This window comes from Mustela nivalis (genome assembly GCF_964662115.1).
Source record: "Mustela nivalis genome assembly, chromosome: 14".
Classification (NCBI taxonomy): domain Eukaryota; kingdom Metazoa; phylum Chordata; class Mammalia; order Carnivora; family Mustelidae; genus Mustela; species Mustela nivalis.
In genome coordinates, this window is record NC_139033.1 from 77858456 (window position 1) to 77885492 (window position 27037).

The window sequence follows — 27037 nt, forward strand, 5'->3', positions numbered from 1 at the left end:
TTATCAAAAGTATATGAAAAGATGTAAGATTTCCTGTTGGAACCAACTGAAAAAGGCTCTGGACGCTGAACATTTACAGAGTCAAAACCTAAGGATTTACGGTCAGGTTCATGAAAGGAGGCAGTCTATCCCAGCTTAAGGGGAAGGACTCCTGTGGACACATGGAAGGATTTGGTGAAGTGAGATGGCAAAGGACAACAGGCACCTGGACTGGCCAAAATATGACTAAGTCTCACTAATGTGGCTTGCCCACATGCCTTAATAAAGAGGAGATCGTCATAATACCAGTACCTTAGTATATGGCATTCCTAGTTTGGTAAATGGATTTATTATCTAGTTCACAATATATGTGGGTTTTTTCTCCATAGAAAAAAGGAACCACTTTCCTACAGAATGGAGGTTCTGCCTTTTCAATAAATCATTGTTACATCTTTTAATTAAGTTACTATATAGGGAGTGCTTGGAACAGTACCTGTGACATAAAAGTTGGTTACTTTTACTATTACTAACACTTTCAGTTCAGACACATCTCTAGATATTACATCTGATTCTCTGGTCTGGCTCAAGAAGACACTACTTAACTATCAGAGTCAAGATTCCAGAGCAAATCTAGTAATCACTGCTTCCTTCAGGTTTCTTCTCATCTGGGTATCTCATTTCATAATGACCTCCTAGAGGTAATATATCTTTACATCTACTTGTATCCATCACAGAAAGATGGTCCATGTGTATTTGTCATCTGGGGGTATCAGCAGTGGTATTCTCACTCAAAGAAACTTTAAACCTCATTTATAATGAGGCATGACCTTCAGATACTTTGTTTATACTAAATACTCTGGGTTTTATCCTTTTTTATTTTTCCTAAAATTGACATGACTAATTTCATCATCAGTTTCCCCCTCCCCCCCGCATTGGACTTGACACCCAATGTTGTACATATCAGACCTACCTTAAGAGGACAACGGTTTGTTATCGTTGAGCCTACTCAAGGCAAACTCTTTATACAACTGCAAAGAAGTAGTGTGAGATTGGTTTAGAGAAATGACAGCATCACTGAGTAAGTATATGGTTTACAAAGACGATCTCTTTGCAAGAGGTTATCTCATTCGATGAGATATGATATCTGTGTGTTTGGGAGGCTACTCTAGTGAAGAATGCTGTTTTCTTCTCCTTTTTATCCTCCATAAATCCAAACACAGTGCTATATAAAGGGTGGTTTTCCAATGAATAGTTGTTGAAAGAAATAACAAGTCACAGTTAATAAGATATATTTTGTAAATAATATAACATGTATGTCATCAATCTGCTCCAATGAAAATTCAAATATCTCCTTTAAATATACTCAAACTGTTTCTCCAGACCAATGTACACAGAGCCTGGTAATCTATCAGCCAACAAGTACTTATTAAGTGACTAGGTTTCCCTTGTCTCTTGCAGATCTCCAGAGGACCTTGTTCTGTCCTGGGCATGAATCAGAACAACAGAGTAGCTAGGAGGGCACAGCCCCCCACAAGACACCTGTGTGTCCTAGTCCCCCACAGGACACCTGTGTGGCCTGATTCTCAACCCACCTGGGATTCAGTCTCTGTCCGTAAGGATTTTTGATAATAGTTTTTAATAATAGTAGCAGCCCCCTCCAAGGTCATTGCAAGGATTAAATTAGTTCATGCATCTGGATAATAATATGCACCTAATAGAGTTATTGGCTCTCTATTAACACATTGCTTGACTTGAATGTTACTTAGCAAGGAAGCCTGGAAATCACATAATTCTTAAATAAATATTTAGAGAGCACTAGGAAAAGTCCTGAGATAAATATTGGTGATGGTTATACACATGAGATTGAGATTTCTAAATCTTGCTCACTCTGATGTTCAAAGTAATGATGTTGTTCTTCATAATAATAATATTATTATTAGCCAATATATACCAAGCATTTACCATGTTCTTCTTCCGTATCTCATATGTTTTATTACTTAGAGTCCAAACAAAATACAACTCTTCCACCATATTGGCTGATGTGATCTACTCAATATGCCATAAGATATAGGAAACCTGTGTCTGGTTAAAGAACTTAACAGCTCCTCAACTTCGAATATTTGGGCTACCTGCAGCTAATTATTTACGAGTTCCTCTTTAATGAAGTACAGTCTCAATCTGAATGCAAAGCACACCATTAGGTAAAGAGCAGAAAACGATTTATTTCCCTTCCTACAGTATTATATACTTAAATAAAATGCCTATAATTTTAAGTAAGAGCATAAAACACCTCAATTTATTAAATTTCTTATGATCCTCTGATCCCAATAAAATTTAGTATAGCAAAGTCCCATGGCCCATTCTACCCTAAGCTTTTGTCTCTGAAGGACAGTTATACATAATAAACTGTTCTATGATGTTTGTTACTATGGATACTGAGGTAAGCATAGGACTATAGTTGTTTTATAAATGTTTCTAAATTGAGGGACTCTGAGAATAAGTTCATTCATTCATTCATTCATCCCATAAATATTTACTGACTGCCTGTTACACACCAGACATTGTTTCCGTGTCCTGGAAATACAGCAGTAAACAAAACAGCACAATCTTTCCCATCTTGAAGTTTACGTATTAGAAGAGAAGGAAACTCAATAAATAAATGTATTAAAGTGGGGCTCTGGCTCAGTTTCAGATTCAACCCTAAAAAGCTGGGATACCAGGCTTCCCTCATTTTCCCATGAATCCCACGGCAAATTGGGGTTCCCTGCCCCATGGAAGATATGAAAGAGAAGGTTGGAGAAGCGGAGAGAATTGAATATTGTAGAAAGATTTTCCAAGTCTGGTGAGAGTGGCTTCTAAGAGATGCCTTGTGAGCTCAGGGGACAAGCTTCCCCAAAATATGACTTGCCTGGGAAATTCAAAGGGCAAGAAGAGAGGTGAAGGTCCTTTGAGGGAACTAATTGCACACTGACCCATGGCAGATCAAAGGTCCCTGCTCTCCATGGGATGGTATGCACACCATGTGTATGTGTGCATGCGTATGCATGTGCGTGTGTGTGTGTGTGCATGTGTGCATGTGTGAGTCCCTTCAACCACTAATTTCCAGTGAAAGATTCCACTGTGCGCTGTTACAGACAAGGCCTTCTGGGGGCTGGGGAATGGGTGCCTCAGTCCTCAGAGGAGATTCCAAATTTCTACCTCAGCTTCCTGCACATCGTGGCTTAAAAGAGTTTCTGACAGGGGTAAGTGCCTCCAGGACATGTCCACCCAGGTGGAGTTGCAGGGGGCAGGGGGCTGATCACTGTTAAGTAACTAGGAACGTTTTGCCTGGTGAAAAACAGCATTAAAGGAAAGAGGATCTCCTCCACCACCACCCCTCACATTTGAAAAGCTATAGGTATAGCTTACTGACACTGAACATGAAAGGGTCTCATTTGATTCACATGACTAATAGGAAAAGTGCCAGTCATGGCCCGTCTGCACAGATCGGTTCCCTCACTGCCTCCTATGGTTCTAAAAATGCACAGGTGATTCTTGTTTCCGAGTTCTGCTCCTGACCCCTCTCTGTTCTTCCCCCCATTCCTCCCTGCTCTGCTGAGACGTAGGTCCCGCAACCTTCCTCTTGACTTCTTGGCTCTTCCGTCATCTTTGGTATTTGGTAACCCACCCCCTCCACCACATTTCCTCTCAAAGTACCTAGAGTGGCTTGTGGTTTCTGGTTGGGTCCCGACTGATACAATCCTCCTAAGATAATTACACCTCTGAAGATCTTTAACAAAAAAATGAGAATTCTAAAATCCTCGATTGATAAAAGACCCACAAAATGATGTCGTCGAAGCCAATCCCATCACAATATGACTATAATCTAATTATGTTATCTTCTAATGACTATAACCCTCCAGCCTCTGTTAATTCCTGCTTTCTTGCTCTGGGTTGGGTACGACAGCTTGGGTATCCCTATGCAGTCAGGCAGACTTCAGGTCTACCCAAGAAAGAACCGCCTAAAACCTCCGATGGAGACAGGTAGCTGCCCCGCCCATCTGTGACTGGGAAGAGACAGCAGGCACATGGTGGAAATCTACTACTGGTCGCAGAAACAGGTTCGGTGACTCTTGCCCCAGTGGTTCCAATGAGGGCCACGAGTAAGTGGCCAAGCCACCATGCTTACTCTGATTCTTTTTTTCACTTGATACCATTTCAACATATGACGGCTGACTGCCCCCGATCGTCCCTCCTCTAGGAAGCAGTCATCTCCAGCCTTGTGACAAACCTCTGCTAAGTCACAGGCATGGGGGGCATGCCCATTGCACTCTGATGTTCTGGGAGCTGCGGAGGCCAACGCCATCAAAATAAGTAGACATCCTTGTCCCATATCACAGTGGAGACACTGGGGTTTACATTCAGAACTATCTCAGGAACAAAGCCACAGGAATACCCTCCATGCTACAACTGGGAAATTCTCCCTCCACATGCTGGGCCCTCTATGGAGACACTTACAGGAAAAAAGAATCCCACAAAAGAAAAATAAATCCAACAGACCAAAGGCAGGGCAGAGGGGCACGGAGTAACTTTTACACGTCTGCACTACACTTCCAATATGGTGTGTGTGTGGTGGTGCGGGGGGGCAGATTCCAATGTCATTTTGTAGTCCTGGTAATGGCAATGCACGCAGACGCCTTTGGCTCCAGAGGCAGTCCGAATTTACTTGTGGCTTCAGGCAGACTGTCTTCGAGCAGATGGTGTGGAGGTTGCTAACGGTTCTTTCAGTCTGACAATATACTTTCTTACCAATTCATGAGAAATGTGTGTGAACATGAACTTGAAGTTCCGAGTATGTGTGTGAGCCCACATCTTCCAGAAAAGCCACATGGCGGTCACTCTTCCAGACCCATCACTGCCTGCATCCATGCCCTGTCACCTTCGATGTCCCAGACTGTACATCTCCAGAAGTCCCCAGCATGGGATATCTCAAAACACAGATTTACCAATGCCTGGACTGCAAGTTCTACATGTTCAAAAAAAAAACGTGTGGGCGCCTGGGTGGCTCAGTTGAGCAACTGCCTTCAGCTCGGGTCATGATCCTGGAGTCCCAGGATCAAGACCCACAGTCTGCTTCTCCTGCTGACCTCTCTACTCTCATGCTCTCTCTCTAAAATAAATAAATAAAATCTTAAAAAAAAAAAATGTGTGGGACACCGTGTCCTAGAGACCACCTGCATTTCCATAAACAAATAAATAAATGAGGTTCTGTTGACTCTCAGTCACACTGCTTGGCACTGAAATGCAGGAAAGAGGAATGTAATGGCAACACCGCTTCCATAATCCTAACTGGAAAGATGCCTGTGGGTTTCCCTTTTGAGCCCTGGGCTTCCCTCTCCAGCACCAGGAGCAGCACCAACAGAGGCGTGTGGGGGGTCATTGTGCTTTGTTTGTGCACTGACCTAGTCACATTTTGTTAACTCAGGATATTGCTTTACACAGAGAAGAGCTGTTGTTTGCTTTTGATTTTATGTTTCACTCTGAGCTTCCTGACATCAGTCCCCAGTGCACCTAGCTATAAACAATGGGCTGACTAACCCATACTTTGGATATAGTCTTACACCAACTCCTACAGGGACGGAAGCACCCCAATGGAAAGCAGGGCTGGTGAGCCGGGAAGAAGGTAAAGCCCGGTGCCGTCCCCTAAGTCTGAAGGGGAAAATCCCATTATCTGATTTCCAGATAAAATAATAAGGAGACGCCTTGATATAAAAGCAAGAGGTAATTTAATTGAATCTCCTTTTTAAAGCACTTTCTCCTGAATGTGTATGATACCTTCTTTTTTTTGAAACATGAGCTCCAAGCCATGAAATACAGCTTGCCTGTATGTTAATCATCTTGGCTCCGAAGCCCAAAAGTAGTCTGTTTCAATGTCTTTAATAATATCGAACTGTCCAAATGAGGCTAGACTGTGTGTGGTCCCATGAACAGGGATGTTGGGGGCTGACAAGGATTTGTATACACTCACTTTTTTTCCAGATCCTCTTTACTTTTTGCATTAAGTATTTAAGTGACTTGGAAGAGCTGTCACTTAGGTTCTTCCTCAGGCAGGAAAGTCATCATAGCATGTGTGTTCTAATTATTCAGATGTGGAAACATAATATGCGTTATAAATGCAATAGTTAAGAGGAAGGTGGGAAAGACAGAGCCGTTCTTTGCTGTTCTGGGTACACCAAGTCTTCACTTCTTTTCCTGAAGAGTCACCAGCATGAGTTGAGGACAACCAATGGCCTTTCCCATGCCACGCGGTCGGTGGGGTTAAAAACAACTTCCTTTTTTTCCCCCAGATTAGTATACATACGGTAAGCCATCACAGACTCCTAAGACATGGGGCACAGTCCTTGTTTCTCATGGTATTGTTTGGAAAACTAAACTACTAAGTTGATTGTGTATGGTTTAATGTTTATACTTGTGGAAGGACTTCAAATATATAAATTCACAAGCCAGACCTAATGAGAGCCTTAGAAGAAACAGTCACATTCTTTTCTGTGCCTGCAGATTCTTGCAGAGCAATGTGAGATGGATCTAAAATTTTGCAGTGACATGCTTGAGAAACTATCCCTTGGACTCTGGTTACTCTCTTTTAGTACTCATTGGAGGCATATGTGAGAGATCTCAGCTGATGTATAAACAAGTCATGATGGGACGTGGTCTTACCCAGCTCTCCTGCTTCGTGGCTTGGAAATGTAAGACGATGCTCTGTCTCCTTTCCATCTCTGCCACATTCTCCCCAACAACCCAGTATGCAAAGCGTGTGCCAAAGTTGCTCTACCCTCTGCCTTATTTTATTGAAAATGCATTGAGTTCATTTCAACTAGCCAAAATGTTCCAGATACATCACAGGTCTGCCAGTAAAAACCTCTCGGGAACTCATATGGGAGGACAGCTGTATAAGGGACAAAAACATGTCACCAGCAAACTCCACCCTACTCAACTTGTAGCCGCCCAAATGCTTCCTGCCCGCTCCTGGCTGGACCAGCATGATACACAGACCGCATCTCTTCCATCAAATAAAGATGGACCGAAAAGCCCAGCAAAATCCATTCAGAGCACAATAGGGATCATCAGATTACCATTATGCGGTCATCCATTAGAGGGCACCATCCCATGGTGGGGATCATTGCATTTCCATCTCTTACCTTGCATCGTCGCTTTTGTTGGTTCTGAGAACAAAGGGATGAGCAAGAGGTAGATGAGGTAGACAAAGGAGAGCCCATTGTACCGGAACGCACACGCTGCAGTTGGGAAGAGAGAAGAGAGGGAGAACGTCATTAATAATGGCAGGCTGCTGGGCCCAGGGTGCAGAGACCTGTGTGGGTCACTGCATCAGGGACCGCTGGATCCAATGGCAACCCAAGTCGGTATGTCAATTAGGAACTAAAAACTGAGCGTTTATTCTGTGTTTATCACTATGTTGAACATCATGAGAAATGCAGAATTAGAATGCATGGCCCCTGCTCTTAAAATCTAGTCAAGAAGGCAATACCCATAAACTACCTGAATGAAGGTAGTCCTGAAACAAGTCATCAATTGGAGGAAGCTGGAGAAATTAAAATGGCTACAGAAATATAGAGGGCAACAGGACTGGTGAGGGTTTGGGATGTTCAGGTAAGGCTGACCACAGAAGAGAGGAGACAGAAGAGAAAGAAAATAGAAGAATATTTGTTCAGTGCTCCACGGCAGGGCTTTTCACAATTTATCTCATTTAATCCTCTAAGTTTTCTAAGTTAGAAATGCTCAGGCTCAGAAAGACTCATAATCATTCACCTGAATCTCCCAACTAGGATTTGACCAAGTTAAAATTAACCTTAGGTCTGCCAGACTCCCGACCCCACGCTCCTTCTTCTGCATCGCTTGTCCTAGAGCTAGAACTCCAGAGATTTGCTTCAAGGGGGTGCCTTCCCTCTCCAGATTCCTGTTTCCCCATCTGTGAAGCAGACCTGATAACTGTTTCTAACTCATAGACTCATTCCGAGGAATAAATAGAATGATATATAATAATACTGTGGCTCAGCATCTCATGCACGGGAAACCCTCAAAAACACCAGCCTTTACCATAAACATCCTCATTATTATCCAGGGAGAAGAACACATGCAGTGTTCCATGCAGAAAGAAAATGAGCACATTATAGCAATAAAAAATAAATTTATTGGATGACTAAAGAAAAACTAAAGAGGAGAAGGACTGAGAATGAGTCTGCAGGATGAGGAAATTGGTTCAGTGATGATGAAGGTGGAAAATGTTGGAAGGAACCTTGGTAGGAGAAAAAAATGGAGGGCAAGAGACATGATACCCAGACAGGGAGACCAGATCAAGAAGTTGCTAGCTCGAGAGGGGATTAGAAGCCAGGCCCCAGCCCTTGCTTCTGGTGGCTTACTCCCAAAGCCAGCAATCAGAGACACAGTAGAGGAAAGTGAGGTCTAGTGTGCTAGGGAAGGAGGGAAGCCACAAATGGTGCTTTTTCATTCGAAAGGAATCATGCACATATTTGTAGCTTTTTTACCATCATGGGTATTCCTAACCTCCTTCATGAAAGATCCAAGGCGGGAAGAAACTTTCACACTATTCACAGGGCTGATAGGAATATACATAAATGAGACAATGTACAAAAATGAAAACATATGTTTGAATTGTCTTTGTAGATTTTTTTTTCCTTCGGCTTCTTATTTCTCACCCATAGTGGAAGCTCCTTAAAAAACAATTCAAATATATCTGGGGATTCATTTAGTCGACAAATATTTATTGAGCATGTCCTACATGCTGGGACCCACAGAGGTTCTTTTCTATCTCTGGGAACTTATATTTTGGGGGGAAATGTATGGTAAACAGCAAACACGATAAAAAGTCAATCACAAGGAACGCTGGAAGACAAGCACTACGTGAACAGGAAGCCAGCAGGGAAAGGGGGAGCAGGGGGTCCTGGGGGAAGGAGGACTGGCTGCAGCATTCAGGAGAAGCACTGAAGGTAGACCATTGTTGGAAGAAAGTGAGATGTGGGCCAACGGGTGAGGTGGGTGAGCCTGCAGACAGAGCCTCCGTGGGTGCCAGAGGGGTCTTGGAGCTGAAGAAGGCCTCACCTATGTGACTTGCCCCAGAGAGCCCCACAGGGAGCCCAAGGTGCCAGGAGAGTCCCGGATGAGGACAGATCATGTGGACTTGCAAGAGATCCGAAGGCGATGGCGGTCACTTTGAGGTGTCAACTGAGTGCCGGCTGTCACCCTCAGTTCAAGTCTGCAAGCCCGGTTCCTGCCCCCACCTGCAGCTCCACGCCCTAATGCACCAATGCATACCCCGCGTTCTGCACTGCTGCCCAACTGAACTGCCAGCACCTTCCCCATGTTTTGCTGCTTCCTGCCTCTAGGTCATGCCAGCACTCCTCCCTCTGACTGCAACACCTTCCCATCCTTCCTCCACCAGGCATATCGCTACAGGGCTCCCAAGTTTCCTTTTCTGGGTCACGGTCCATGTCCACAACCTCCCCAAACAGATGCATTTCACTCCCCGGTGCCTTTTCCAGAACACTTGTCATTCAGTGTCGCAGGCTTTGGTTAGATGCCCGTGAGCATCTCTGCTAGCGCCACGGCCCAGGGCAGGAGGTACTTGTGTCCAGGTAAGGAAGGAAGAGTGAATAAATGAATGAAATGGAATGAGAAAGGCATGAGGGGCATGTGGGAAGGAAATCAGGGCATAATCACATAAAAACGTCACAGCTGACATTTCAACAACAATAAACAAAATAAATACCTAATCAAGTGGAACGTTTCTTTCTTTTTAGTCTTAGGCTGTTTCTGCAACATTGAAATTAGTATTACGCAGCAAATTTCTGGGTATTTCTGGGTAAAAACTAAAACAGAACTCTCTTGTATGATCATAGCACTTTAAGGAACATTGTCAGGGACCCATCTGCTGGTAATTTATCTCATTAATAGCTTACAGCAATGTGCTTGTTCTGTGTCAAGTCCCTATGGGTACACTTCATGTACGTTAACTCATACTATTACTATCCTCCTTTTACACAGACCATTATTACTCCCTTTTGACACATGAAAAAGCAGAAAGCGCAGCTAAGGAACCAGGCGGTGGTCTGAGCCTGGGAGTCTAAGGCCCGACACTGCACTATCACTAGCAAGCATCACGGCCCCAGCATGAAAACATATCCTCACCTGTCCGTCCTGTCCCAAGTTAATTCTCAGGGGTTCAGCGAGCCAGAGCCTGGCCTCAACAGGATGGCAAAAGCTCTTGTATGGATCTTGCTGTTTCTGTTTTATAACCTCATTCTATAAAGGTTTCACAGTATACATGGTGGAAATGTATTTACGGAGGAAATTCTGCAAGATTAACTTCGGGGCCAGGGAGGAAAGGAGCCTGCTCTTGGTTTCCCACATCGCAGCCTGCAGTTATTATTATTTATAGCAAAGTCTGAAGAGTCTCAGGAGAGAACAAGGACAACCCAGGGTGACAGGCAGCCTCCAAATGGTCTCCAGAAATCGCCGCCTCCTGGTGTCACACCAGGATGTCCTCCCCTGCTCTTGAATATGGTCTGGAACTAATGACTCATTTCCGGCAAACAGAAACTGTAGAAGTATCACGATACTGCATGGCAGCTTCTATCCTGGGTGTTCCTCTGCCTCTCCCCTTGTTCACTGTCAAGGAAGCCAGCTGCACTGTTGTGAGTTGTCCCAGGGAGAGGTATATGGCAGGGGACTGTAGTCGCTAGCCAGTAGCTAGCCCTCACCAGCGAACAGCCACAAGAGTTCACTTGGAAGCAGCTCCACAGTCAGGAGCCTTACCACCCCCTTGGCGGCAGCCCTGCGGGACAGCCTGGGCCAGAGGTGCCCTGCCACCAGCCCCCCAGGCCACACCTGGCTTCCTAACTCCCAGAAACTCAGTGTGTTGTTTTAAGCTGCTAAACCCTTCAGTAATTTGTCGCAGCAATAGATACCCAAACTTAAAAACAAAACAAAAAACAAGCCACTTGTAAAAACCCAACTTCATTTATTTTTACCTGAAATTATCCCATTTGACTGATGACAGTAGCCCAACTGCTGAATTCCCTACTTTACTTTTTATGTATAAAATTGCTACCCAAGAGCTCCCCCAAGCTGATGAGGGCTTCGAATGACATTTCTAAGGGAGTTATCCCCATCAAGACAAAAATATGCCTTTGAACTTGTCAATAAAACATATTTGAGCTAGAAAAGCCTTAGAAGGCAAATAGCAATGGTTCCTTTACCAAGCATGATGTTGTCTTTGTTCAGGAGCACATTCCTTACTCTTCCTGAGGAGCTCTCTTACTCTACTGCACAGCGTTCTCAGCTACCCGACACCTCTCACTCTCAGGTCACCTGGACCTCTGCCTTCTGCCTCAAAATTTTGACTATTGACAGTACAGTTTTTTGAAATGCACACCAAGTCGTTCAAAGGAGATGGGCACTTGGGTGGCTCAGTTGGTTAAACGACTGCTTTCAGCTCAGGTCATGATCCTGGAGTGCAGGGATCGAGTCCCGCATCGGGCTCCCAGCTCCACGGGGAGTCTGCTTGTCTCTCTGACCTTCTCCTTGCTCATACTCTCTCTCAGTGTCTCTCTCTCAAATAAATAAAATATTAAAAAAAAAAAAAGGAGAAAGATTCTCTGTTCTGGTAAATAACACACTGTCGTTTCCATTATTCCTACCTGGTCTTACCCCCCCACACCCCCCAAGTATCATGTGGAAACCTCTCCAAAGGGATGACAACAGTTGACAAGAATTTCCCAAACAAAAGAACTTGCCAAGCCTAGAGAGTTCACAATTACAAAATGAATCAACAAGTTATCAAGTGGAGTGCTTTATAAACATTAATACCATCATCTGAAATGTAAACAATTGACCTCGCCTCATTAACAAACTTCATTTTCTAAAGATAAAAGCTGGTAAGCAGTTTTGGCAAAAACTCTCCAAGAAGGAAATGATTTGACTTTGACAACCTAGTTTACCAAAATAGAAAGCGGAAATCTCTTGCAAGTATGAAATTGTTTAGATGGTCATGTAACATTTATAAAAATACTTGACTATAGTTTGTGTACAGATCTTCCCTGACTTACAGTGGGGTTACACCCCAGTAAAACCAAAGTACGCTGAAAATATCCTAAGTCGAAAATGCATGGAATACACCTAACCTACTGAATGAGTATCATAGCTCAGCCTAGCCTGCCTTTAATGTATGCAGGGTGCTACAGTTGAGCAAATCATCTGACACAGAGCGGATTGTATAACCACGTGTGGATTCATTCATGTAACTGACTGACTTCCATACTGAAAGTGACAAACACAATGGCTGTATGGATACAGAATGGTAAGAATGTAACCCTCCCACTTGCTCACTCAGGAAGACTGGGAGCAGCTGCTGCAGCCCAGCATCATGGGAGAACACTGCACTGCAGGTTGTGAGCCCAGGAAGAGATTCAAATTCCAAATTAAAAAAAAAAAAAAAAAAAAAAGCTTTCTATTGAATGCATATTGCTTTTACTCCCTCGTAAAGTCTAAAAATCGCTAAGTCCAATCATTGTCAAGCCAAGACCGTCTGTATAATAATTTCCCCATCATTACAATAAGATCATGGAGAAGTTTACGCACACTTTAATTTGCCTTTCCATAATAGTTGAAGGCAATAATTTTAGATTATGTTATTAAAGGTAAGTGCTCTCAGAGCTGAATTTTTAGCCAGATGTGATCTCCTATCTCCTTCATACCCTTTAGCAAGGCCAAACAACATCTCACTATTAATGGCCTGGGAGACAATTCCTTAAACGTTTCGAATCTCCATTTCAACTAAGTACGTTCTAAATGCTCTTTAAGGCCTCCAAGAGCTTTGTTTATTTTAACAGTTGCCAGAGGAGTAGATACACAGCACTCAGAATAAGCAACTTCAATATCAAGTGACAAACAGTTCTGTCAATTCGGTGAGTCCAAAAATTTTTGTTCGTTCATACTTTTAATTTTTTCTTCTTGACTCTGAAGCAATCAGTTGCTTTTAAAAGGATGTCCTCTCGGAATCCTGGTTCTTTTATTTTTTTTTTTAAATGACAAGAGAATCAATTGCAAATATTTATCATGTTGTAGGAAAAAGAATTAAACAATGGTAGATGTTCCCTAAGGAAAACTCTCAAAGAAATGAGAGACAGGAAAAAGGCTGTTCGGTCACCTGATTCATTGCCTATTTGTGTAGAATTCTTTTCCCCATTATACACTCCTGTGGTTTACATCCGGTTAAAGTTACAAATGTCTGAGTAAGTGGTGCTTTAGAACTGACAGTCAAGACCCAGTGCCCTGAGCTCTTCCCGTTTCCTTGATGTCTGACCTCCACATGGATGAGAGGTCTTGTCCCAGTAGCTTCCTTCGGGAAGTTCCAGAAGTAATTTCATCAAGAAGGATGCTAGCAGAAGGTTTCTTCCACAATAGCTCATAAAAGCCAAGACATAGTCTTGCACACTTATTTTTTCAGGCTTTTATCAGGTAACACCTGCATTATATTCTTCACACATGGCCTAGGAATGTTCATACATTTGTGCTACAAAAAGCTAATAGAAATAATTTTCAAAGAAGGAACTATGTTAACCCATTGGGGGAAAGTCCCTATATTTTAACATTACATGTTGACCCAGAGATGCATGAACGGTGACTTTGGTGCTGGGAGTTCGTCAGTATAACACTGACTCTGTCAGTCGTGTATTTCTCACACTTCGAGAAATAGAAGTATCCCACCACTAAAAAGAAATAGTGATGATGTGACACGATGGAGGTGTTAGCTGTACTGATGCGGAAAACAAAGGCAGAAGAAAAGTTATTAAATTTCCTTACTACCTAGAGCCACTGACAAGTCCTTGAAAGAGGCAGAGCAGAGTGAGAGTCCTCTAGGGACTCAACTGCTTCCACCATAATACTTTGATAAGGGCAAAAGGCAATCCTAGCCTGACCGCCCCTCCTCCCTAACCAGGATCCTGTGAGTCTACTTTAACATATAAAAATTCCTTTGGAAACTTCATCTCAAGCCTCCAAGATACAGGCTGGCAATCATTCCCAAGCATATGGCCCACGGATATACTTCTGAAAGGTCTCATGACTAAGGTTTAATTAGATGGTAATAAATGACATTTCCCAACAACAGCTAGCCCCTCAAGGTCCTCACAGCAAGTCTTTTGCCCATTGTTCCTGTCCCCTCGCTTTAATAAACCACCATTTTGCACCAAAGACATCTCAAGAATTCCTTCTTGGTAGTCAGCTCCAGACTCTACCCCACTGAATCTCACTTATATTCTAAAACTTCATCAATAATCACAGTGGTCTTCATTTTGCAATATATATCAAAGCAACACACTATATACCTTAAACGTACACAATGTTTTATGTCAATAATATCTCAGAAAAATTGGAAAAGAAGAGAAATATGATAATGTACATTAATTTCATTAAAGAAATTGGTTTAAAGAATGTAAATTTAGAATAAAGCATCAAGGACAAGAAGACTTTTATAAGGTAATGGATGGCAAGGTCTTAGAACCCAATTGTAGCAGAAAAACATAACCATTACTAATCATAACCATCGCTAAAATTTCTAAGCCAGTTTAAGGATAAATCAGATGAAAGCATATTATTCATAAAGGATAGAAGCCTTTGGTCTAAGTTTTCCGCTTATGCAAAATAACTTGGGAGTATTATCTGTAAAATATGAGTTGAACAGGGAGTCACTAAAATCTTAGTTGGATTTTTTTGGGGGTGGGCCTATGAATTTAAACAGGTATTGCCTTTTAATTCTTATAAAAATGATTGTTTTCTTTTTTAATTATTTGAATATACATCAACAAATATTACTAATCATATTAACAGTTTAAATGAGTTTTCTAAACTCATCCTGACTGATTGTACAGTTTGCAAAAGACAAATGAAAGAATATGGTGCTCTTTTCCCTCTTTTATAAATTTTTTATATGTTATTCACCATTTCATAAGTTTCCCCACAGAAATTTGTCTTATTTAAATTGCAAATCCTTCTGCTCAAGCTTGAGCCTGCTCATGCTAAGACACTCCCTGGGATCCAAGAGAATAATAGCACAGATCATCTCCTGTGATTGCAAATGAAAAAACAAACCTTTTTATGCTAACAGTTCCTTAAGCTATCTGAAAAATTATATTAGGAATTAGATCTATTGCATTAGGAGTATGAAGAGCCTTGCATTTAAATCCACAGTTCCTCAGATTACCCCAAATAAAACTTGCTCTCTTACCATGGTGATGGATAAGACATCAGGGTGGGCAGGTGAATGCTGACAGAGGTCAGACTTTGCAACTTTTCACCCACTCATTTCGGTAGCTTTTTTTTTTTTTTAATCTATGGAAGAGGAGAGTCAGTGCTTGCAGACTGGGAGACCTAGAGTGAAGATGAGCTAGCCTGCTCAGATTCATGTCACTGTGTTTACTGATTTAGAAATCATTCCTCCTCCTTCATACTCACATTTATTCTCCAGGGAGGAATGTACCTTTTAACGCAGTCTTAATTCACTTCAGTGTAGCTGAACAATTTACAAAGCTAGGGGTCATTATACCTCTTCAGCAGTCTTTTACTAGCAGAACATAGACCCTCTTTTTTAAGTTTTCAAATTATTGATCACAATGAACCCTTAGCCTGTAAAAAAGATTAATTGTGAGAATTGAAAAACTTATTTTCCTCGGTTAAAACATTATTCTTAAAGAGAGCTGATTATCATTCATGTTTAATTTTTACTCACTTTTCAGTTCCAGCTTTTGACTTTTTAATTAACTCTGCCTTCATGAACTCGATCTTACTTATTTTTAATTCATGCTACTTTAGTGTAATTTTCCCACAGGTTAACTTCTCTTCCTAAAATTTATAAATTCTACTATATGAAAAATTCACTATAGCAGGGTTTTTACATCACTGAAAAATCTCAGAGAAGTGCTTAGGACCCTAACCATAAAGCAAAGCTCCTTACTCGACTTTTGCTTACTTAGACTCGATAATCTACAACCTTTCACAAGACCTTTACAGACTCATAGAGATTTCAGATTTAGAAACTCACTCTCTACCATGTGGGTGTCAGTATCTTTAAATTATTAGGTTGAACCACTGAACTATACAGGTTGTAAATATTTAAATAGTAGCAAGTTCATAAGAGTCAAACGGTGTTACAAATGAAAAATAAACATCACTTCCATTTCAGAAATAAGAGAATCAACCACAATTCCATCCTATCTGTAAGCAACTTGAGACAGCAGCTATAGAAAGGGGGGGTGGGGGTGGGGAGAGGGTTGGACAGCCAGGGCAGGAACACGGATGAGTACAAGTATAAATGTAGACTTTGTGTAAGCAGCAATGGCTTTTTAATAACAGGAATGATTTATTGCCCGGCGCACGTTCCTTCTTTGAAGGAATTAGTGAACTGAATTTTGTGTGTAGGCTTCCCCTGTAGCTTGCAGAATATTCTCCATTATTCTCGGCAGCATCCTTCGTGGTCTGACATGCACACTAGCACAAGAAGAAATCAATGCAGTTTGCTAAAGTCAAGTTTCTTCCGTCTTCAGCACACAATGCTGGTTGGTGCTATACTTTGTTCAACAACGAATATGGCTCAAAACTGATGAAAAATGACCATTTTTATCTTGACAAATTTACTTGAACATCCTGCCTGCTTCTTCCTGGGAACACCCTCTTCCCTGCCATCTATAGGCCTATTGTTACTGGCTTCCAACTATTTCTGGTGCCAGAGAAGTAGTAGACACACCTTTCGTGGCATGAATTCAGCCCTTGACTGTGTCTGGGCTTTATGTTTATGACACCACACTAATGAGGAACAGCTTCTGACCACAGTGTCAGATCCTCACTCCCAGAACAATATCCAAAATAGCAATGAACTGGACTAATGCCTCAAGATTAGACTCTTCTGCCAAATCTCTTTGTTCTAATGGCAGAACCTTTGACCTTGGATTTAGTCCCTTCTTTATCACTTCAAATGCTGACGGCACACAGAATTTGTCTCTGAGAATGGAGTGGGTACAAAGGAATCCTTGTGGTGAACAAACCAGAGACGTTTGGGCTTGCCCACCCAACCACATCCCACTCCACAGACGGCCTTGGCCTTTCCTGCTCTTTCCTTACTACCCTTCTTTTCAGTATCCATGTACATTCTCCTGCCTTATAAAATTAAGGTACTTTAAAAATTGTTCATAGGGTGCTCTATTTGGAATGAGAGTAATAATTCTGGTAATGTGTTTAAGCTTACTCTGGGTGTTTTCATTGGCTCACAACCTTGACCTGATAATGTGCTTGATCTTGATTTTTGGTCAGTAGATAGAGAAGTCTTGGACCTCCTATATTTCCAGGAATAAGATGACATTTGATTCTTCCTGATCCATCATTATGCCCTGTATTTACTAGAGGATCCATAACGGGTCAGAACTTTCCCCAGTGTCCTCCTAGATGAGACTGGGTATAGTGGTCTATCTCCAAAGTGCGGGTGCAAATCATGAGCCACTGTGAAGCTAAGCTCCATGGCTCATATCAAAATTCTACAGAGGTCTGGTTACCTCTAAAAATGTCTTGACTAAGTCACTTGGTAATATTTCAGGGAGGCTGCAGAACCCTGCCACTATTTGTCTATCTCTTGGGAAAGATCTAGCAAAAATGTACTTCCCTAAATAAACCTCTGTTCTAGCCAGAGCCCCCAATTAGCTATTCCTTAAACATGCATACCACCAGGCCCTAGGCCACCTTCAAACATGGGCTCTTTCCAATTCATTACTCTATTTCCAGTTTCTATCCCAAAATACAATATGGATTAAATATTTAAAAATTTATTAATTAAATATTAAAAATTTAATCTCAGTAAATATTTACTGAGTGAGTAAATAAATGCCTGCCTCTTTCTTTGCCAGCTTCTTAATACCTCTGCCCAGTAGTGTATTCCAAATTCCTAAGCACCCTTCTAGCTCAGATGTTTGCCTCCTCCCAGAGAATGGCCTAATTATCCCACTAAAAAAGTAAACTTTTCCAAATAAAAAAGCATTTATGTCGGCCATAAGGGGATAATTCAATAAGGATAGTCAGTCACACCATGCAACTCTGTGCAACAGTCACAAAGAATGATTTTTGCACGTGTGAATGAACATTAAAAGATGTTTATAATACACATGGTTAAAAGAAACAGGTTATAAAACTGTATAGAATAGGACAGGTCTAAGAGGTAGATATTAACAATATCCCCCACTTTTAGGAAACTAAGGCTCTGGAATGATATATAACTTGTCCATGGTTAAGATGAAATTGGGATTTAATTCCACTCAGGGATCCTTCACCCAGGACGACTCCAGCATCTGTACTCTGCCCCATTGCACTCTGCTACCCCTACTACGCATTGAGAACATCTTTAGGAATATATCAGACTACTACCAGGAGTTGCGTCTGAGAAAAGACATTGAAGGAGGGAGAACACTGTCTTTTTATCTTACTACGTTAAATTTCCCTGTTATGTGTGTATTTTGTATTTTAAAATAAAATCAAATCTAAGATAAAGTAATCTCTTCCATCTCTGCATGCTCACAACATTTGGCTTTCTCACTCTTATGCCTTGACTACATAGATCCTGGTAGAATTTTCCTGTGTAAACATGTTACTTTCTTGAGTAAGCTGAACTCCCATTGCCCTTAATAACAGAAGATGGACCCTGTAGGCGCTGTTCAGTTGGGAACTCAGGCTCGCTAGCAGAGAATTGGCCCCGGGACAGCTCCTTGTGATTCAAGCCATGGGTTATTTGAGCATTTCTAGTTGAACTAGCCTCTAGTAACATTAAAAAAAATTATACCTGATAGAGTTTCTTTTTTCGTAAAGGGAAGCTGAGGCTTGAGATATTAATGGTTTTGCTTAATGTGGCTCTACTGGGATTAATATTTTGATTTTTTCTTCTGGTTGTCACTAGTTAGGAGTCAAGTTATGAGGTTCAGGGAATGTTTGCTAAAGATGTACAGTGGAAAGCCCCTTGTCCCCACTTTATTAACCTTTTATGAGGTTAATAAATGTTTTTCCGTCTTGGAGAACTGACCAAAATTTCATAGAGCCTCTTGTGATGAAGTAGGATTTTCGCTGAATCCCTTTGTGAGAAATAATGCTTAAGACTTGGAGTTTAACTTCACACACCCTTTTCTTTCCGCAGAAGCTCCCTGGAGCTTCACTTCTTTGTGACAGATAAAGTTCAAGGTTTAAGAAACTCTTCTTTCTTGGGTGCCTGTGTGGCTCAGTTGGTGAAACAACTGCCTTCAGCTCAGTTCATGATCCCGGAGTCCTGGGATCGAGTCCCACATCGGACTCTCGGCTCCATGGAGAGTCCGCTTCTCACTCTGAGCTCCCCTTTCATGTTCTCTCAGTCTGTCTTTCTCTCTCTGTCTCTCAAATAAATAAATAAAATCTTAAAAAAAAAAAAAAAGAAAGAAAGAAACTTTTTTCTTGCCTCTTCCTGGATGCCTGAGAGAAAATTATTACCCTCCCTTCGTTTTTTTTTTTTTTTTTTTTTTCCAACAAACACTTCCATCTCATTTGTTTTTGATGTTTTTTTGTAGCCATGTCATTATGTCAGCCAGAAGGAGTGTTGCAGAATGATCTATCTGGTGAAAGCTGGTGAACATTTACACCATAGTCAGTTAAATAGCTCTTCTCTGACCCTTCTGTTATTAAGGGCAGTGGGAGTTCAACTTTTCATCTCTGTATTCATTCTGCACAGTCATCGTGTGCTTATAATGTATGAGGTGTTACACTAGGTTTCCAAAGACACAATGATGGCCAAGCCCTGCTTTTAAGGGGCTTACATGTTACTTACTCAAGAAAGTAACATGTTTACACAGGAGAAACAAGGGAGCAGGAGTGTTGAGAATAAAACATTTCCAGTCAACACAAAAGCAAACACACCCTCCAGGGCCTCCCTTGAGGTTTTCTTCCTTTTCTTTTTCAGTTAATGGGTGGGAACCTTGTAAATCTAAACTTACATGATTTGGGCTGAATCACACAATGGCCAACAAGACCCCCAACACCAGTAAGAACTAGCATAGTAAATCAACTAAACCTTCATAGTAATAAAATAAGCTGGAGGACAAGGCCAGGGACACAGAGGTTATGAGTTGTCATTGTCTTCTAGTTGAATGTACACCATCCTGACATTGCTCTGTATTTTTAAGCTGACTAGCCCTTCTTTGGCACAAATGAATCTTGAAGAACAGCTCATTCTTCTCACTTTTGTCTCACACAAAGATCAGATTGGTGGGTGTTTTCTCAGCTATCATCTGGAACCAGTTAATTTTTGCAGCAGGTTGCCTAAAAATACAACCTGGAGAATCATGGAAAGCAAACGCCCACTTTTTCTTACTCATTTTCTTCAGATATATAACCTGCAGTCCCCAAATTCCTCTTCCCAGGGCCTCTTCAGAGAGCAATTAAGCAGGGGGAGAGGGGAAATTTCAATGGAGAAAGAGCACAATTTGGGTCCAGCAAATTATACCAAACCCATGCACTAGTATGTAGGAATGTAGAAACACACCAGACTGAATCAATCTGGAGCTTTCTATGAATCAGAGATAACACTTTCTGGCACAGAAGTCATGGTCACTAGAGCGGCCATTACTTCCTTCATTTTGTAGAACTCATTCAGGGTGAGTCCAACAAGACGTTCCACCTGCCAGCCCCCACAATTCACAGCCTGAGGGTCTAGCCCACACCCCTCTTTTTCCTTGCTGTTCATTCCTAACCAGCCGCTAGTATAAGGACAGTCTTCTCACTCAGGCAAATCTGAATGTGATCAGTTTACAGATGAAGACCATCAGGCAGACAGATATATATGTTTTAATTTTATTTCATGTCTAGCTACTCTAAAAAGCTGATTTGTTGTGTTTTATTACAAGATGGAGGTATTTGTATTCAATTAGTGGCAGGACCAGAGTCTCTTAGAAGGAGTATTTGTGTGGATGCTTTGTGTGATAGATTCTTGGGGTAGAATAAGAGATCCTGAGGAGTCCAGGTAAAGGCACAAGTGCTCTGCTAGAGAGGATGATGCTGTCTGGGCTTCAAAAGTGGAGAGTAAATAGAGCGAGAACACTGAACATGGAGACGAAGTCAGATGTGTAAGTTCTGCAGGACATGGCATGGCCTCCTTCTGGGACATGGCGAACTCATGGAAGGTTTGGTGCAAGTGCGAAAAGGATTGTTCTTTGCATCCACCTTGACATGAGGTAAAATTGACATAGGCTGCAGACCCAGAAAGCCTCAAGGCATAAGGGCTTGGGGAATTTTGCAGAAATCATCCTCAGAGTTCTCACAGGCCAAGCAACTGGGGCTCAGGGGACAGGAAAGCGCCACATGACAGCCATTGTAGACGCACTTGCTACCGAAACAACCAGTCTATGCCATCCATTTTGATTCAAAAACTAATCAGTTCAATTAGGAGAAAGAAGTAGAAAAGGAAACCCTAGTTATCTGATATCCAACAGAATTAATTTTTCTCTTTATAACACTTGGTTGAATCAATCAAATTTTAAGGAGCTTTTGTCAGGTTCTAGGAAAATAACTTGCTCGTGCTGTTCAGGTTACCAAGGCTTAATCTCATTTGATACACTCTACAGTCCTGTGAAGTAGGGGTTGTCATCACCCCTTTACAAAGTGCACATATCACTCAAGGATTAGGATGTAGAAACGGAACTTAAACCTTGGATTCCAGAAGCTCTCCTTCATTCGCACTGGCCATCCATTGCCATAGAGATGCAACCACAAGGGGTCTGTCCTGCAGACTTCCTCCTTTCTCATCGCTCCCCATGGAACACACAGTGTTTGGGTTTGGCTGCCCACGTGATTGAATTTTACTTACACTTGGAAGCCAAAACCCTACCTTTGTTGACTCTTTTATCTGATGAGAACTTGATTCTAATAATCTGAGATGGTGGAAACTCCACTCGACATCAAATGCCGCCAGCAAATGTGAGCTTCCCACTTCCCACTTGCAAGAAACTAAGTCTGAGATAGAATGGAATGGAACGCAAGGCTCCCCGCAACATCTTCCTAAGATACAAATGTGATCATGTCCCTCCTTTGTCTGCAACTAGCCATGGGAGAATGGCACTAAAAACAATTATTATTTTTTTTAGTTTGTTTGTTTTGTTTTGTTTTGTTTTTACAGAGAGAGATACAGCAAGAGAGGGACAAGCAGGGGGAATGGGAGAGGGAGAAGCAGACCCCCCACTGAGCTGGGAGCCTGATGTGGTACTCAAACCCAGGACCTAAGCCAAAGGCAGATACTTAAGGACTGAGCCACCCAGGTGCCCCACTAATAACAATTATTAGTCATATGCATATTGGGTCATCTATTAGTTGTCCTTACAATAGCGACTCAACGTCATCTGGCTCTTTGCTTTGTCCATTTCCCCCAGAATGAGGCTGCCCCACAGCATTTACTAAGTGAATGAGTAGAGGACAGAAGGGACCCCTGCATGAAGATATTTTTTATCTTCCCAAAGCCCCACATGGCACCGTCATTTTTATTTTAAAGATGAACACAGTGTGACTCTGAAAGGATGCGTGGCCCTTAGTCATGTCAGTAGCTGGAAAACAACAGGATAAGAATCAGAACCGGATCAATCCATTCCAGACTTCTGCTTCCTTCCACCGACTCCCCTCCTCAGTAGTTCACACCCTCTAAAATCTGGACAATCCCTCAGCCTCAGGCCTCATTACACCACAAACTCCAGTCACCTACTTACTTTTCCTGAAGTATTCAAAAATTTTCCACCCTCCTTTCCTTCTGAGGGGCTGTCCGATTTCCCGGAAAGTCCCTCCACTTTCTTCCCCTTCAAATGCATCTGGTGAAACCAGCTCTAACACTGCGTGCTGGCCGAACTTCACCCCAGCCTCCCACATGCGCACCCTGACTTAGAGGGTTCCTACACTCATCTTTTACTCTTGAAACTGTTTACTGAGCATTAACACTGTTAGGTTGATACATTGTGAATCTCTGGCCCTTCCTTCTTCCTGAGCCCCACTTACCCTTCTGTATTAAAGCTGCAGTGGCCTAGATGGTAATGGGAAGCTAAATATGGAACAAAATACATCACTACGAAAATACAGGAAATTTTAAAAAATCTTACTTGAATTATGATGGTTACTGGAATACACACACACACACACACACACACACACACATACACACACACAAATACTGCTTTGAGAAGGAAGGAAGAAAGGAGAGGGGAGGGGAAGGGCCAAAGAGGGCCAGCAAGAGAGAGGAAAGGCATACTTTCCATAATGAAAATCCTAATGAGCACCTGTGGTGATCGGAGCCCTGAGAATTACCCAGGACAGAGACTAGAATGATCCTCATATTCCCAGCATCTAGTATAATGTTCTGGCATGGAGCGAGTGACAAATAAATATATGTTATATTGAACAAGATCGATATGACTTACAAGAAAATAGTACTTATTATGATATACATATTTTTGAAAATTGAGAGTATGTCAATGGTGGGAAATGTTAAAATTACGCATAGCCATAAAAATGAAATTGATGTAAACTTGACTTTTAAAAACATGATCTTGCCTCTTCTAGTGACAAGAAAATTCAATATGGAAGTGCTAATAAACAGGTTAATGAGATAGACAAGTGGGAAAAGTAAGTAAAAGGAAAACTTGGTATTATGATTAAATATCCAAACACTAAGAGCAAGTTTACAAATTTTCCAGTAATTGTTCTGAAGTGATAGATGTGAAAAACACAATCATCTGGTGAGAATGGACCCCTGCTTATAAAACCAAGCTCTCTTATTTAAAAAAAAAAAAAAAAAAAAGTACAAATAAATAAATCAAGTTTTTTTTTAACTTTTTTTATTTTTATTTTTTATTTATTTTTAAAGATTTTATTTATTTATTTGACAGACACAGCAAGAGAGGGAACACAAGCAGGGGCAGAGAGAGAGGGAGAAGCAGGCTTCCCGTTGAGCAGGGACTCCCCCACCAACCCCATCCATGCAGGGCTCGATCCCAGGACCCTGGGATCATAATCTGAGTGAAAGACGGACACCCAATGACTGAGCCACCCAGATGCCCCAAGTTTTTTCTTTTAAATGAGAAGAATTTTTTTTTTAAGGTGAAGAAGCTGAAAGTGTCATATGTAAGAAAAAGAGGATTTTTGAGCCCAAATTGCACCTCAATGTCCGAGGTTTTTTCTTCTCATGGAACAATGTAAGTGGTGTGTGTTTTAGGTTAAAAGTGAGTGCCAATCGGTGGCAGAAATTGGCCAAACCCCTCAGTGTCCCTCTGGGCCCTAAGGCCTTCAGAGTGGGCGCCTCAGCCCCTGATCAAACTACCCTCAGGGCAGGCAGAGGCCTATGTCTGTGCACAAGCACCTCTCCCCAAGCAATACTCTTGGTCGTCCTTCATTCTAACATAAACCCATTTCTCTGACTCTAGACAATAAGAGTGTTTTTCCTCTGCAAACAAGTAAGAACACAGTGCCCGAGCTCCAGGAGTTTACAGCCTCGATGGACAGTGATGAGAGAATAGCCTTATGCTCTAGGGCGATCTTTACATGCTGAAGATTTGATTCCCCACTTTGTTTCTCTATCTCTTCACATCCCCTAAACACATCGCACTCACTCTCCTGCCCTCTTTCCCCAACTTTTCACCACAAGGGCATAAGCCCTCATGTTGGGTTTTCATTTGTGCTTCTGTCCAGCTACAGAAAGTCTTCATCATTCTCCAAGGGGGGGAGCGCCCCTCCAGGGTTGGAAGCAAGGTGGCAATGGGAGGGTTCTGCATGCCACACGGGTGTGCTGGCTCCTTCTGCCTTTCCACCTCCCACCTTCTGAGTGGGCTCAAAACCTCAACCACAATAACCTTCGGGCAGCTCCCCTTGCTGCTTCCTCTTTTCTGGTTTTCTTTATCTTTTTACTGCTTCCTGTATTTCTTTCTTAATCACTCAAGAGTCTCATTCAGTACATCATCTCTTCAACACTGGATGCTGGTTCAGGCACTTCCTTGGCTGTGTTCCCATGAAGCCTCATACGGACTCCTATGTGTAGGCAACAATTGAATTGTTTGCTTTCAAGTCCTCCCCACCCACCCACCTACAAAACTAGAAGCACCTAAAGGCAACAATGATGTTCTATTCATTCCTGTATCCCTGGGGACTTGACACAGATGAAAGTGCTAAAACCAACATATGGGATCAGAATTTAAAGACAATTAGAATAATGAAGAACTCTCACTTTGATGCTCTTATAATCAGTGCTTGGTTGAGGAAACCTAGATGAAATAAAGCCCTAGGACTCCACACCTTGAAATTATGAATCCGGAACATTCTCTGTGACTGTCTACTCATTGGACTTCCACATTAAGGAAGACTTCTCCAGCTCTACAGAGCAAAAATAAGAAACGTTCATGGGAGAATGTTTAAAGCTCCTGGCCAACTGAGCAAACTGTATTGCTCCGTTCTGCTATGTTCTAATTTTCTTTATTCTTTGAGCTCTAATATAATCAATTGACTGATTGCTTTCTTTTTTTTTTTTTTAAAGATTTTATTTATTTATTTGACAGACAGAGATCACAAGTAGGCAGAGAGGCAGGCAGAGAGAGAGAAGGGGGAAGCAGGCTCCCCGCTGAGCAGAGAGCCCGATGTGGGGCTCGATCCCAGGACCCTGAGATCACGACCTGAGCCGAAGGCAGAGGCCTTAACCCACTGAGCCACCCAGGCGCCCCGACTGATTGCTTTCTTTATCTCCTGTACTACTTCCTAGCTACTAATAAAAAAGACCATGTCAACCAAGGTTGTAGCAGAGCACAGGTGGTACACTCAAATCAGGTCACTGAAGAAAGTATAAAGAAAGGGGCTATATGGAGTGGGGTAGCCTGGGTTACAAAGAGGTGCAAAGGATGGCAGAGGACCAGAGGGCCATAACGGTGGGGGAGGGGGGGACACTGCACCTGCACTCTCTCCTGCTGCCATCCGATCCCTTGCCGCTCATTGGCCAAGCGCAAGGGCAGAAAAGCAACTCAATATAGTCCATGCGGGGTAACCTCCCAGTGTCCGAGGGTGGCCTGTGCCTAGCGGAGTAAATGGAAAATTTCCAACACAGTGACTGATGCCCACTTGCAGGCAAGTGTATAGAAACATGGGGATTAGCCCATGCCCATGGGAATTAACCAGGTAACTATATAAGCAGCATTTAGTTTTATTTTGTTATCAAAGAAACTGCTCTCCTGATGCACTGTTTACAAATCAAGACAGAAATTATTAGTCTGCTGAGTGTTAATGATGCATGCACATGTGTGTATCCTCTGTACTGACCAGCGGTCCTTACGACTGGCCACATGTCAGAATATTCTGGGCGGCCCTATTCACACTCACTGAGTCCAAATCCCCAGGAGCAATACCTCAACAACCATATTTTTCCAAAGTATTGATAACCACCCCTGTAAACTCTCAGAACTTAATTCATCTTAATTCATCTTGATAACCCAATGCTTAACAGGATACCGGAGGATCTCCCTAGTAAGCCTTAAAACTTGTTGGATTGAACTACAAGGGAATACAACACACAATCAGGCACCTGTAATAGAAAAGACATAACTGAATTCACGAAACATTTCCTTTATCAAGAAATGAGAATCCAGGGCAAGGAAGACGGCTGAGGGCATCTGAGTCATGGGCAGCCTCCATGACCTCCCAAGATGCCTTTCCATCCCAGGACTCTGGAAAAAAAAAAAAAAATGAAGAAAGGATGTGCACACAAAGGTTAACTGCCCAAACTTAAAGTTCATTTTAAGACACAAGCTCGTAGAACTGAACTTCAAGGGAAACGATTGGGGCAGCGGGAGGGGAAAACCATTATTTTTTTGAAGAGTAGTAACACTCTCTAGCATTCTGGAACACCAGCAGTAGGTAGGCTAGGTACCCTGCCAAGTCCCCAAAAACGCCATCACAGAACTTTCTAATTGGTGCA

The 27037-nt window shown here is 42.1% G+C and overlaps 1 protein-coding gene across 8 annotated transcripts in view; it reads right to left on the minus strand.

Moving 5' to 3' along the window:
- PIEZO2 (piezo type mechanosensitive ion channel component 2) overlaps positions 1-27037 on the minus strand; it is a 451232-nt gene that overhangs the window by 361054 nt on the left and 63141 nt on the right. For all 8 annotated transcript variants that reach the window (XM_082697369.1, XM_082697373.1, XM_082697368.1 and 5 more), the window contains exon 2: positions 7158-7253. In XM_082697369.1, coding sequence (XP_082553495.1) covers positions 7158-7253 — 96 coding nt within the window. The remainder of the gene's footprint in view (positions 1-7157; positions 7254-27037) is intronic.